The 12,974-nt window shown below is 36.6% G+C and overlaps 1 protein-coding gene across 2 annotated transcripts in view; it reads left to right on the plus strand.

Annotated features, from left to right (window-relative positions):
• Positions 1-9,195: 9,195 nt before the first annotated feature.
• Positions 9,196-12,974, plus strand: part of rhpn2 (rhophilin, Rho GTPase binding protein 2) — a 43,361-nt gene continuing 39,582 nt past the window's right edge. For both annotated transcript variants that reach the window (XM_056461819.1, XM_056461820.1), the window contains exon 1: positions 9,196-9,410. In XM_056461819.1, the coding sequence (XP_056317794.1) occupies positions 9,342-9,410 (69 nt within the window). In that variant the 5' untranslated portion in view covers positions 9,196-9,341. The remainder of the gene's footprint in view (positions 9,411-12,974) is intronic.

The following is a 12,974-nucleotide window of genomic DNA, read 5'->3' on the forward strand; positions in this document are numbered from 1 at the left end:
GCAACCTTCTTGCTGTGAGGCGAATGTGCTACCCACTGCGCAGCCTTAATTTAATTATATTTATTTTATTTTATTAATCTAACATTTTTTCAGAAGTAGCCTACAATTTGCAATTTATTAAATTCAAATTATCATTAATTAACAAATTAACACATCACACTACAATCCACAGCTACTAAAAACATTATATAAACAAACTTCTCATCTGCTTGAGAATGTTCTTCCTTTGGATGCTATTGATATAGTGACTCTAGACCTTCAGTTTACACAGTCAACCCATTGTTTCCGTTCTGTGGTTATTTGATGGTTTCATGGGTGTTACGAGTGATCTTAAATGCAGGTGCATATCAGTCTATATCTTTCTTTCACTTTGCAGTAAAGCAAGTACAAGTGTGAACTGTTAAGAGACAATTAAAATCACGAAATCAGTACTTCACTCTTGTGTATTGTTCGTATTGACTACCCTTTTGATATGTTGGTGGCTGTTTTTGCCCCATTGACTTCCATTATAACCACATTTTTTATTGCAAAGCCATGACACAAAATAATCACGCTGTCTTGATTGTTGGTGCTTTTCCCCGTTGGCAAGAGGTACAATTTGTCATTTTTACAATTGATCATCAGTTGGTAGCATTAAGCCTTTAGATGCCTGTGCAATACTAGTTTCTGGCTTTTATATGGAGTAAAACAGCAGATTATAGTGTGTGTGCATAAATACACTTAATATGTTTACTATGTTCTGAGAGCTGAGCTTCTTGTTTTCATTTTCTCAGACATATCAAGATAAGTGCGCAACAGTCTCTCTCACACACACACACACACACACACACACACACACACACACACACACACACACACACACACACACATAACTTCAAAGTCAGAAAGTTTTTGCACTGCAACGAATGATCAACAGCAAAAATATAATGAAAGTCAATGGGGCAAAAACAGCCACCAACATGACATAAAAAGGGTACGTTTGCCCAGCGTGTATCTGTGAGTTTAAAAAACTCAAATAATTTTCCCAAAATATGTGTCAAAGTAAGATTTGTCGCCAAAAATCATTACATTTCCTGAAACACAGAGAAAGTTGTGGCCAAATTAAGACTCAAACTCACCCCAATGAAGATATCCTCAATAACACACAAAGCAAGCACTCGTTTAACTGGTTTGGATTAAGATGGGTTTAACATACTGCTGCAGAAATATCTAAAAAATGAAAACCAGTTAAACTGAAGTCAACATATTTGGAAAGCCTGTTATTTTTTGAAAATGTAGCTACTCACCCTCAAGCTGTTTCAAACCTATGAGACTTTCTTTTTGCTGTTTAACACAAAAGAAGAAATTGTGAAGAATGTTGGTAATGGGCTGATGGAGGCTACAGTCAACTGTCTTTTAACAACTTTCTTAAAAAATCTTCTGGGTTTGGAAAAACCGCAGAAGGCAGAATTTTCTTTTTTGAATGAATTAACCCTTTAATTACATTACCTGTTCGATGTTTTGACACATTAAAGCAAATGTATTGTTTCGTGAGCTTAAAACCCTCTTTATAAAGGTTTAATGCTTAATATGTGTTTTGCACTTAAGGAATTGATATAAGTGATTAAGTGCACTGTTTAGGGGTAAATGGGTAATTAAATGTCAGATATTTAAAAAGAAAAACTTAAACAAAAATGAATATTTTAAAATGGGCCAGAGGAGTGTGCTGTGTAGAATACAGCTGACAAATTAGCACCCCTGCAGTTCATTCCACTGTGGCGAGTCAACCCTTGATAAATAAGGAACTAAGCCGAAGCAAAATTAATAAATGGAATAAAAATATATTTTTAATGTATTTTTTACATATGGTGGCTGTAGAACTTCAGCGAATCCCTACTTGAGGACATTTCCCGACCCTATCCCCCTCTCTCTCTCTCACTTCACTTCCTGTCTGATACTGTCCAATCTATTAAAGGCCAAAAATAAATCTTTAAAATAAAACTACTAAGATTGATGTTGTTAACCCCTTAAGATTTTTTTCAATTGGCTACAAAATAAAATCAATTTGACAGAATTTCTAGTTAAGCTAATTTGCTTAGTTAAAATAATCAACCTACTTAAGCCTTTGAATTGCACTAGTATCTTACAAAATAACTAACATATAATGTACTGTCATTTAGTCAATGAAAAAGTATATTAAAATAAGTATGTTTAAAAATATGTTGAAAAAACTTTCTCCATTATACAGCACAAAATAGAATCTCACAGGAGAGACAATAATTGTCTAATAATAACTGTATGTGCATGAAGGATGTTTGAAATTCTGTGAAAATCAGCTACATAGTTTTCAGCAGAATTTTAAGCACCCGTTTTCTGGGGCGTTTTATGGCTCAGTCCACCTTCCCCCTTCTCATTCTCCTACAGGTCACTTATGGCTGAGCTCTTTAGAGCAACAGATGCAGGTTAATTTTCAAAAACTGCTAACACACCTTTTCTTTGTTAGTGAGTGGAAAACAGGAGAAATCCCAACAGATCCTGTTTATTTTGGATGTGGTCCTCTTGTGACTGAGAGTGCAAGATGATAAGGACTGCTGTGGGGGTACAGTGACACCTGAACAACCAATTACTCTGATGGAGACTGGAGCTTGTGTTGTGCCTGTGAAACTGTGAGATCACAGACCGTGAACAAAGAACAAAGATTAAAGATTGTTGACATCTCAATTGTGGAGTTTGCACAGACATGCACTCACAGATGCACTGTGAAAGACAGTATGGTTTCCTTTTGGGAATGAACTCCCAGTCATGCAGCTTTTCCTTGATGAAAGCAGGGAGCACAACAATTCTGTAACCCACCAACAGAAGCAACACAGCATTAATGATTCATTCATTCATTTTTCTTTGGCTTAGTCCCTGATTTATCAGGAGTCAACACAGCGAAATGAACCACCAACTACTCTGGCATATGTTTTACACAGTGAATGCCCTTCCAGCCACAACACAGCCTCGTTCTGGGAAACACCCATACATATTCACACACACACACACACACACACACACTCATTCACATTGGCCAATTCACCTAAATTGCGTGCCTTTGGACTGTGGGGGTCTTGATCCTATTTACCTAATTTGACATTAAAAATTAAGCAAATAAATGTCAATGACATTCTCTTTAAAACATTTAAACACTCAATGTATATTCTCACTTAATTTTTAACAAATTCCTGAACATCATTTAAAATATTTGCCTGTTGCTTCAGATCTGTTTGAGATTCCTCTGTAAATAAACCTCCAGAGCTTACAGTTCATTAGACTTATTATCAGTTCATAAAATATTGCTGCAGATCTTTTTGAGATCTTTGTAATACAACTGTCTCTATAATTAAATCTACAGAGTTTATAGTTCCATCGATAATTAATTCTAACAAAACAAAATCTATCACATCATATCCATCTTATTTCTTTACCATATTAAATGTGAGGCTTCTGATGTCATCTGCTTCCAGTTATTTTAACTGTACAAGAACAGGCCATTGTCCTGCTTGATATATTGTACACTGATATGTATTCAATTTCGTTTGTGAGCAGTGGTTAGCACTGTTGCCTCACTGCAAGAAGGTCACTGGTTAAAGCCCCAGCTGGGCCAGTTGGCATTACTGTTGGAGTTTGCATGTTCTCCCCATGTTCACGTGGGTTTCCTCTGGGTGCTCCGGTTTCCCCCACAGTCTCCCAGGTATACTGTAGGTAAATTGAATAAACTAAATTTATTTAATAGTGTATGAGTGTGAATGGGAGATTGTATGAATTGTGGCTGGAACATATGCCAGAGTAATTAATAGTTCGTTCCGCTATGGTGACCTCTGATAAATCAGGGTCTAAGCCAAAGGATACATTTCAGGTGTTATAGTAATCATAAAAACAGGTTTGTTATAACACAATAATAACACAATAGTTTTATAATTTACAGCTTTTTATTTATTGTTAATTAGCAATTAATGGTAAATCTCTCACATTTACAGATAGCCTTCTTCTGCCTTGTGAAATACATACTATGGTAGAGACTGCATAGTGTCACCAGTAGAGCCGCTCATACAGAGTGGAAATCTTTATTCCACCGTCATGGAAAATTTTTATCAAGTGTCTAAACTGAATAGCTGTATCTCCAGATATGGTTCACTATGTAAGCCAATAGGTGGAGAAAAAAAAAGGAGAATGCATTTTTTCCTTCTTGGCTTTGCAACCGCACTACAGTCCTCTTGGCAGTTTGGAGTGAATATACAGGGAGCTGCTTAATGGTTGAGACACTTCCTGAACTCTAATAGTCTAGATTGCCAGTACAGAATGCATCTGTGTTTGGGAGACTGGTGGACCCTACGATTCTGTCATCAATCACTTTGTCCAATGTTCAATGTAGCTGGTGTGGTCTTTCACACACAAACACTCTCAGCCATACATGCTCACTTCCACACACACACTTGTACAATCACATCTCTCAATGCCAGCTCTTTTCATCTCCCATTCTCACAAACAAAAACACTTACACAATTATTTGAACGGTCCAAAAAAGGAATCCTTGAAATTTCACTCAGATCATTGCACTGCCTCGAATGGTCTGCCATTATGGATCACAAAACATAATTTGTCCGGCGAGCAACTAAAGTTCTTGGGGTGAGGTCTATGGCTGCATAGCAACTAAACTCTGCACCAGCCGTGAGCGCTTCTCTGTTTCCACTGATCTGAGGTCAGTTGTACATGACATTTCTCACTCTTAGCCCATTCAGAACAGGAAAAGCACTGCCTCACACTCAGCTTTGTGCCTTGCCGAATAGAGGAGAGAAATGAGCGGAAACCTGTTGTTGTAAAAGTCATTCAAGCTTAGAGGAGGAACTCCTCTCTGTAGAAGTAGTCCGGCCTCCTTTACAATACGTTGACAGATAGTCACTCTCACTCACAAACAAACACTTCTTACTGCTCATTTTTGAGTAAAGATTGTCATATTTGCTTCTTCATGCCTTGTGTTTGTTTAGTTAACATTTGACTGCACATTAACGTTTAGCCACCTTTACTAAATGTCTGATTGATGTTATTGTAATGGGAGATGTTCGTTTAAATTCATGAGCGCTGATTCTGCAGCGATTCTGGAGTCTTTTGTACACTTTTTGCACCATCTAGTGGTGTGCTTTAATATAATGGATAGAACAAAACTAACTAGACGTTGTGGAATGTGGAAACCACTTGACACACACAGATACTGAAAATACCATAAGTATTAAAGGGACAGTTCACACACAAAAACAAAATTACCTCATCATTTATTCTCCCTCGTGTGTCTTTAAACCAGGGATGCACTTTTCGTATGAAGGGCCAAAAACCAAATATCATTGATAGCCGTGGGTCGAAGTTAAATACACTAAACTATTTTACATTAAAGTTGCTATGGGTAATTTCCAAATTTTCCCTAATATTTAAAAAAAACATTACTTTGAATCATATTAACAAATGAGGTATAAATATTTTAATGATAATTTCTTGCAATAAAAACATAATCACATTTATAACACAGTGCAGTTCATTGCTGAATACACTAGTCAAGCAGAATATGCCTTTTTCTTCATTTGCTCACCAAAGTCCTCTGTTTGTCAGGTGACAGTGTGTACATTTCAAATGAAATCTGATTAAATGACACCATTTAAATTGAAACGTTTAATTACAGGTAACTTTAGCTTAACAATACAACAAACAAATAAAAGGTTAAATTAAAATTGAAATGACAATCTCTAAACCATCCCCATCATTCTCCCTCTCTTCTCAAATTGGATGCTTGACCAAATCAAAGGTTACCATGGGCCAACTTTGGCCTGCGGGCCCAAGTTTGGGCATCTCTGTTTTAAACCTTTATTAGTTTCTTTCTTCTGTTGAACACAAAAGAATATGTTTTGAAGAAGGTTGCTGGCACACACCGACTTCCATAATAAAAAAAAAATCAGTGTAAGTCAATGGGTGCTACCAGCATTATTCCAAATCAATTATTTTTTGTTCAACTGAAGAAAACAACTCTAATAGGTTTTGATCAAGGGTCAGTAAATGATGACAGAAGTTTTATTTTTGAGGGAATTATACTCTTAAAGCAGATGAAAGCATGTAATGAATATTTTTGAGCAGTGGAAAACCGAGGCCTCTGAAAAGCATGCTATATGGTGTAAAAGCAGGCTTTATTAATGTGATTAAACCTGAGTGGTTAGAGTGTTCTGTAAAGGATATCTGAGCTTATGAGGTGTTGGCTGTAATAATAATAATAATGCATAAAGACTTCTGTTGTAATTTTAACCCCAAATTCAGCTATTGCAAAATTTAAACCAGAAGCAATTTTGGAACTACTCTGAGATAAGCTAGCTAGAATGTAAGATTAGCAAAGCAATAAAACAGGACCATATATGGTAGCTTCCTTATTTGGTTTGTTACAGAGTGAGACATAAAATATTGTTCAGAATTCGATACAATGGTATATCAGATAGGGTGTCACGGTGGTGCAGTGGGTAGCACGATCGCCTCACAGCAAGAAAGAAACACCATGACCCCAGTCATTTTTCACAGAGAAAAGAAACTGTTTTTTAAACAGTCAAATCAGGTCAAAATAAAATCACATGTACATAATCTGATAATCATCTCTTATTAGTTCTTATTATGAAAGGTTAATTTCAGCCTGCATGTTTTTTACATGAGATTATATCATGAGTGAGACTATATTCTGGTTAGATCAGCCATGAGAAAGGTGTTTGCTAATGAACAATTTACTGAAGGATCAAGTGAAAGAATGATGTTGTTTAAAGCTTTAATTAAACTATAAACACTACATATATTTTCGAAACGCTTTGCCTATAGAGTACACTAAAACACATCACTTCATCAAGCTGTGACCCTCAATATATTGTGAAGCATGATGTAAGTGCATTATAAATAAATTAGGCCTAGTATAAAAGAAGTAAAACAAATCTACATTATGAGAGAACTGTACAGTAAATATGAGTAAAAACGTATTCACACGTGAGCTACAATGCTGTGAGAGGTCAGTTACAGCAGCGTTGACCTCAAATCACTGGCCCTGTTTATCAAAACACTGTCTGACAGCATTGATCTAGTTGGCAAAGAGCGAAACATTGGTTAACATGAACTCTGAGTGTGTTTCTTTGTATGTCAGTATGTTACGAGAGGTTTCACTCTCTGAAAGGACAAGAACAAAAATAGCCCCCAGACATTATTAAGTGGCTTTGGGATCAGACAGAAAAACAGATGGATTTGTAACTGCTGGGTACAGTCCAGAAAAATGTAATAATCCCAGACTAAAGAAAAAAAACTTACTTCAGACCTTATTTCCTCAAAGCCTTACAAAAATGTCCCCCGATGCATAACAATCTGTGTTAGTTTGTACTGATGGGCGTCTGGCAGATTGAATCCATTTCATAAATTGTATCCAATGGCAGGGCTGATTTAGGCCACATCACGCAATCATAATGAGTGACTTGTTTGATTGATTTCAGCATGTAAACAGTAGAGGGCGCTTTTATCCTACAGGACTGTCCTGAAATACAAAAGCATAAGGATTTTGTTGTTGTTGCCTCAACTCAAGTATACCTGTCCGTGTGAACCTTATATGTGCACTCACCCCTGTTATTTGTGTAATTATATTTATAGTCTGTTTTGTACTATATTCAATAGTGGGCAGATTACTTTCAAACTGTCTGTGATTTCAAATTTTAGTTATTCATTCATTCATTCATTCATTTTCTACTGCTTTTCTGGGGCTGGGTCACGGGGGTAGCAGTCTTAGGAGAGAACCCCAGACTTCCCTCTCCCCAGACACTTCCTCCAGCTTCTTTTGGGGGATTCCAAGGCGTTCTCAGGCCAGCCGCCGAGGCCTCCTCCCGATGTGAAGGAGCAGCCGCTTTACTCCGAGGTCCTCCCGAGTGTCAGAGCTCCTCACCCTATCCATAAAGGTGTGCCCTGCCACCCTTAGTGGGAAACTCATTTCGGCCGCTTGTATCCGAGATCTTGTCCTTTCGGTCATGACCCAAAGCTGATGATGACCATAGGTAAACCATAAATTTTAGTTAACATAATCTAATTATTGTTAAATTATTCTGCCTATCTTTGGATTACCTTTAACCTAACTTGTGTATGACATGGATTTTAATGGAATTATTGTTATTAAAAGATTTATTATTAACATCATGGAATTCAATTAAACATTACATCGCAGGGTTTTCCCAAACTGGGAAAAAAAAAAGAAATACAGGTGTTGATAAAAAGCCAATAATTAATTAAATCATAAATATGTAACATTTAAATGAATAAAAGATTTTAAAATAAGATATAATATCACCAAGATTTGACGTCCTTATGTGACAATTAAACCTGGTGAACTGTGAGCATTCTAATGAACTATTATATTACTATATTAAATTAACTTTATTATCAATATATTATCAAATATTAACTTTATATCAAAGGGTGACTTTATTAAATATTTTAGGCCAAATGAGTTTGGCAGAAAGAAAAGTTTTGAAATCCCATATTACATCAACAAATATTAATGTATAAAAACGCCAATGATGTAGTAAGAGTCTTGCAGGTGTTCATGGCAGGATTTTTGTCACTTTTACATCTGCAGTGTTTAGTTTTTTGTCTCATAGCTTACATTTTATATGCAAGGTGCTTTTATTTAAATTAATTTACATGATTTTCAAAGAGGGTTTTTGTTTATAATTCAAAGTTTATTTTAGAATTCAAAATTAAGAATTAAATTGAAAATGAAAATAGTAAAGTAAGCCAATAAACTTGGCATGTAATAAATTACTGCAATAAGTGTAAATGGTTTGTAATCATGTAAATCCAAAATAATTCACATTTAATATCTATTTATGAGTAGCCTACATTTTTGGAATCCAGTTATTTCTACCCAGGAATTAATCCGAGGTCTTTACACCACTGTTTTATTTAGAAACCCATCGTCTAGTTAAACAGTCACTAACCAGTGTTTCCGAGCTAAATATAACTCTGAAGTTGGCGCTTTTATAAGCAAGCCGATTTGGGGGCGTGGCCATCGCGCAGGTAACATCACCCAAACTTCGCCCACCGAGGGGGGCGTTCCCGCTGTCGTGACTAATCTGAGGCGTGGCCAGGGGGACGTGCTAATGCAGGGCAAATAGCGAATCTTGAGTGTGATTAGGAGAGTTTGGACTACAGTGGAGCATCAACAGACATCCGAGAGCCAGGAGAGACACACGCACACCTGTGGAGCTGCGGGAACACACGCGACTTGTGCTCTCTGAATTTTATCGAGGCATTCGGTTGAGCATTTAGAAATGACGGACACTCTCATTCCCAACGGCTGCAAAAGCAACGGACCGGTGGAGAACGGCTACTTCAAAAAGGTAGGAGGGACTCGTCTCGGAGTTTGTGCTTTTGTGAACTCGATGACTCGGGAGCTTATTTTAAGTTATTCAAGTGTTTGTTTACGTTAGTTTGATAAATGTTACCATCACTGTGGTTTTGATATTGTCGACACGAAGAAGATAAAACAAAACAAAACTAATTATGTTCTTTCACGAGTCTTCAAACCTGAAGTTTAGACAAGTGGAGGACGAGCCTCCCCTCTCTGTCTCCTTCATGGTAACAGGATCTGCTGGTGGTAGACAGATCTGCGGGGCATGTAGACGCTGGCGAGCTCTGATGCCCACAAACAATGCCAATCGAGACAGTTTAGACTCTGTATTTTATCCTGTAGGCTTTCTCTTTTGAGGGTTATATATATTCCACTGCGTTCTTCATTTTATAAACATATTTGCTTAATCTTAATGGTTTCTTGATATTTACAGTTTTTATATCAACGTCCTTTACAAAACCAGTTTTACAGTCATGATTTCTGTCAGAAAAGACCCCAAAGGTTTTGTATAGTAAAATTATTAACTTTTAAATGGTTATTTTAGATAAAAAAGAAAGCAATTGCTTAGCATTTGTAGTTAAATGCCTCAAATAAAAATGATTGATATGTGTGTGAATGTAGGTACTCTGGGTCATTGTTGATTATTTCATTATGATTTATTATTTATTTATACGCTAGTTGTGCTAGCCACTGTCATAAATAATTTTTAAAGACAGATTATTATTTTTTTTTTTGTATTTTGGTCGAATTATTGGTGAGGGATTGTGTACCTGCTGTACCTTCAGTTGTGTCTAGACATCGGCCAGTATAGGATTCTGACGGTATAATAACCTTGGATAAAAATGTCACGGTTTCACGATATTGTGATTACTACTCTAAAATATATTCCCTTTAAATGTCTGGGTGAAAACAAGAACTTTTCCCATTTAAACACAATGTATTTTATTTTGAGAAACATTTAAAGTATTAAAATGAACAGTAAACATGCCAGGCTAAATAATTCAAATCAATCATTGACTTCTGCTGTCTTCATTTATTTCAAAAACACAGATTTGGATGTCTTTGGATATCTTTTTTGCTGGAGATAGTTTTGACCTAAAAGACTCCTGATAAAATGTAAATAAAAAAATCGTACACATACCTTAGGTACAGTTATCGTCCTATGCCTAGTTGTGTCTGGTATTTCTTTTATTTTGATTCCCGATTTCTTTAAATTCAGTGGTCATCATGGTAAAATTAGCTTGTTCGTAAACATTTTTATTCTTACAGCTCTGTTTTGGAGTTTATATGATTGAAACTGACTAAAGTATGTGCATATATGTGTTCACAGATCTTGGAAGAGTAACACATTCTTAGTCTTTCATTTATCCCAGATCTTTAATCCTCTGGATTTGTTTCTGGTTTTGTGAAAGGCAGATGAAGAGGCTCATTGTCTTGCTTGAGCTCACCCTTTTTTCTGTCAAGAGTATCTTTTGGGCTTTGTTGATTAGGTCGTCTTATTGACGTTAAAGTATTTGATGTCAAACTGGATCGGCAAAGCATTCAGCTTCTCAGAACTTTTTTCTCCAGGCTCTTTCACATGAAACAAAGTCGAAGGGAGGAATGATTCACTCTGTTTCTCTGAGTTAAAATTGATAGGTGCTGCATGGATGGCTGGATTTTAGTGGAAAGGCATTTTGCAGCTTTAAGTGGTTGTGTTTGTTTAGTACATTTCCTGTGTCTCATTTTCATTTTTTACATTAACTCTCTGAAAATAAGTGTGGTCGCACCAGAAAGGTTTCAGGCCTGTTCCCAGGTGGGGGTGGTTTGGAGTGGTGAAGTGGTTTTGGTCCAGTTCCGCCTGAGCTGATCCTGCTTGGGCTGCGGGGCTTAGAGAAACTGAATTGCAGATTCTGCATGTTTTTCCAGTTTTCCTCCTATTAATGTTACGTTTGCCCAGTGACCGTGCATAGCCAAACCACAAACGTTAATGAAACACAGATGCTCCCATGGAGAAGCTGTTCTGAGCTTTAGGATTAGTATAACATGGCTCCTGAATATCTCACAGCATTATGTAGACTGAGTAAAGTGATCAAATTGCAACCAACTACTTATTAGTAAGAAGGAAATGCATCATTCATCATAATGACGTTCATTCTCTGTTGCGTAACTCATTAATTGGTGCTTAATGTTGTTGTTACAACAGCGCAGAGAAAGAATAGTTAATCATTTTGTCATCTAGAGAACAAAAAAAAGGCTAAAAATAGAGAGAAACATTTGTTAATGCAGTTTCATATTTGTGCTCAAATATGCTTGCCATATATTACAGTTGAATACTCTCAGATAATTCACTTGAGGCCCTGTTTTTGCTCTGGTTTGTGCCCTGGTTTGATTAGGACCTTGTTTCTGCTCTGTCTGCGCTGTTAGTTTGAGTAATTGCTATGTGATTGTGACTGTGCAGTTGCACTGGCATCTCTTTGGTTCTGCTCTGCTAAACATTCCCCTGGTCTGCGCTCTAGAATGTGCAAAGGTCACATTGGGTCCTGTTGACATCTACTGTTCCATGTACTGTATTGGGACAGCTTCTGTTTACACAGTAGCGGACTATGGTTTTCGCATTTTTTCAGGTTGCTAAATTAACACTCAGACTGGTCAAAAAAGACAACTAAATTATATAATTGAGATAAATTGTGTAAATATGAATCAAACTGTGTTATGTGAATAAAACCATATGGGCCAGTAAGTTGTCATGTCAATACAAGAGACACTCGTCACTGCTAATATCGATGTCTCACGTGTGTTGTGTGTGTTTTTTTTATGTGGGGTTCTGGTAACTCAAGAGAACGAGATATGAGCCGTTTGTCATCTGAAACGTTGCTGTCTGTCTTCCACCAGAGCTGTTCCCTTCGACACTGATGAATAAAGCATTTCGACACAGCAGATCACTAATTAGATCATTAATCTTGATCGTAATCATTGTAATTATTTTTGTTTTAAGTTGTTGTAATCCTTAATTTGCATTCTCATTCAAGTTTTGAGCGTGAGCAATTAGCAATGAAAAGGTGTGGACTTAGCTGATCTTCTTGCATTTGTAGGAGTTTGCATTTCAGACGCTGAATTTATGGGAGGGGACAGGATAGCTTTGTAGTGAGTGAGATTTACTTCGGTTTTCCATAGTCAGTTTAGTGGTATTTGTGCTATTTATTTAAGATGGGGGGTCCTGCTGTGACTCTTCCATTTTAGAAAGAGCAACAGGTAACTTTGATCATGGTTGAGGCTTTTCCATAACCAATCATACTATAGTTTTGACTTCCAATGACCTTCTGTTCTGTCACAGTTGTGCAACATGGACTGTTTGTGGAGTCCACAGAAATGAAGTATGTTGAATGTCACCTGCTTCAAAATAGCCTGTGATTTCTCTAAAAAAACAGCATTTTCCAGTAATAACTCTAAAATAGATTAACACAAAACAAACATTTAAAGGCAAATATGTTTAATAATAGATTAGATTTGCTTTAGATTGCTAAAATATAAACTGGAGAAACAGCTCTTGTGTGAAAATAAACATTGACAT

Source organism: Danio aesculapii, chromosome 7 (genome assembly GCF_903798145.1).
Source record: "Danio aesculapii chromosome 7, fDanAes4.1, whole genome shotgun sequence".
In the NCBI taxonomy this organism is placed as follows: Eukaryota; Metazoa; Chordata; class Actinopteri; order Cypriniformes; family Danionidae; genus Danio; species Danio aesculapii.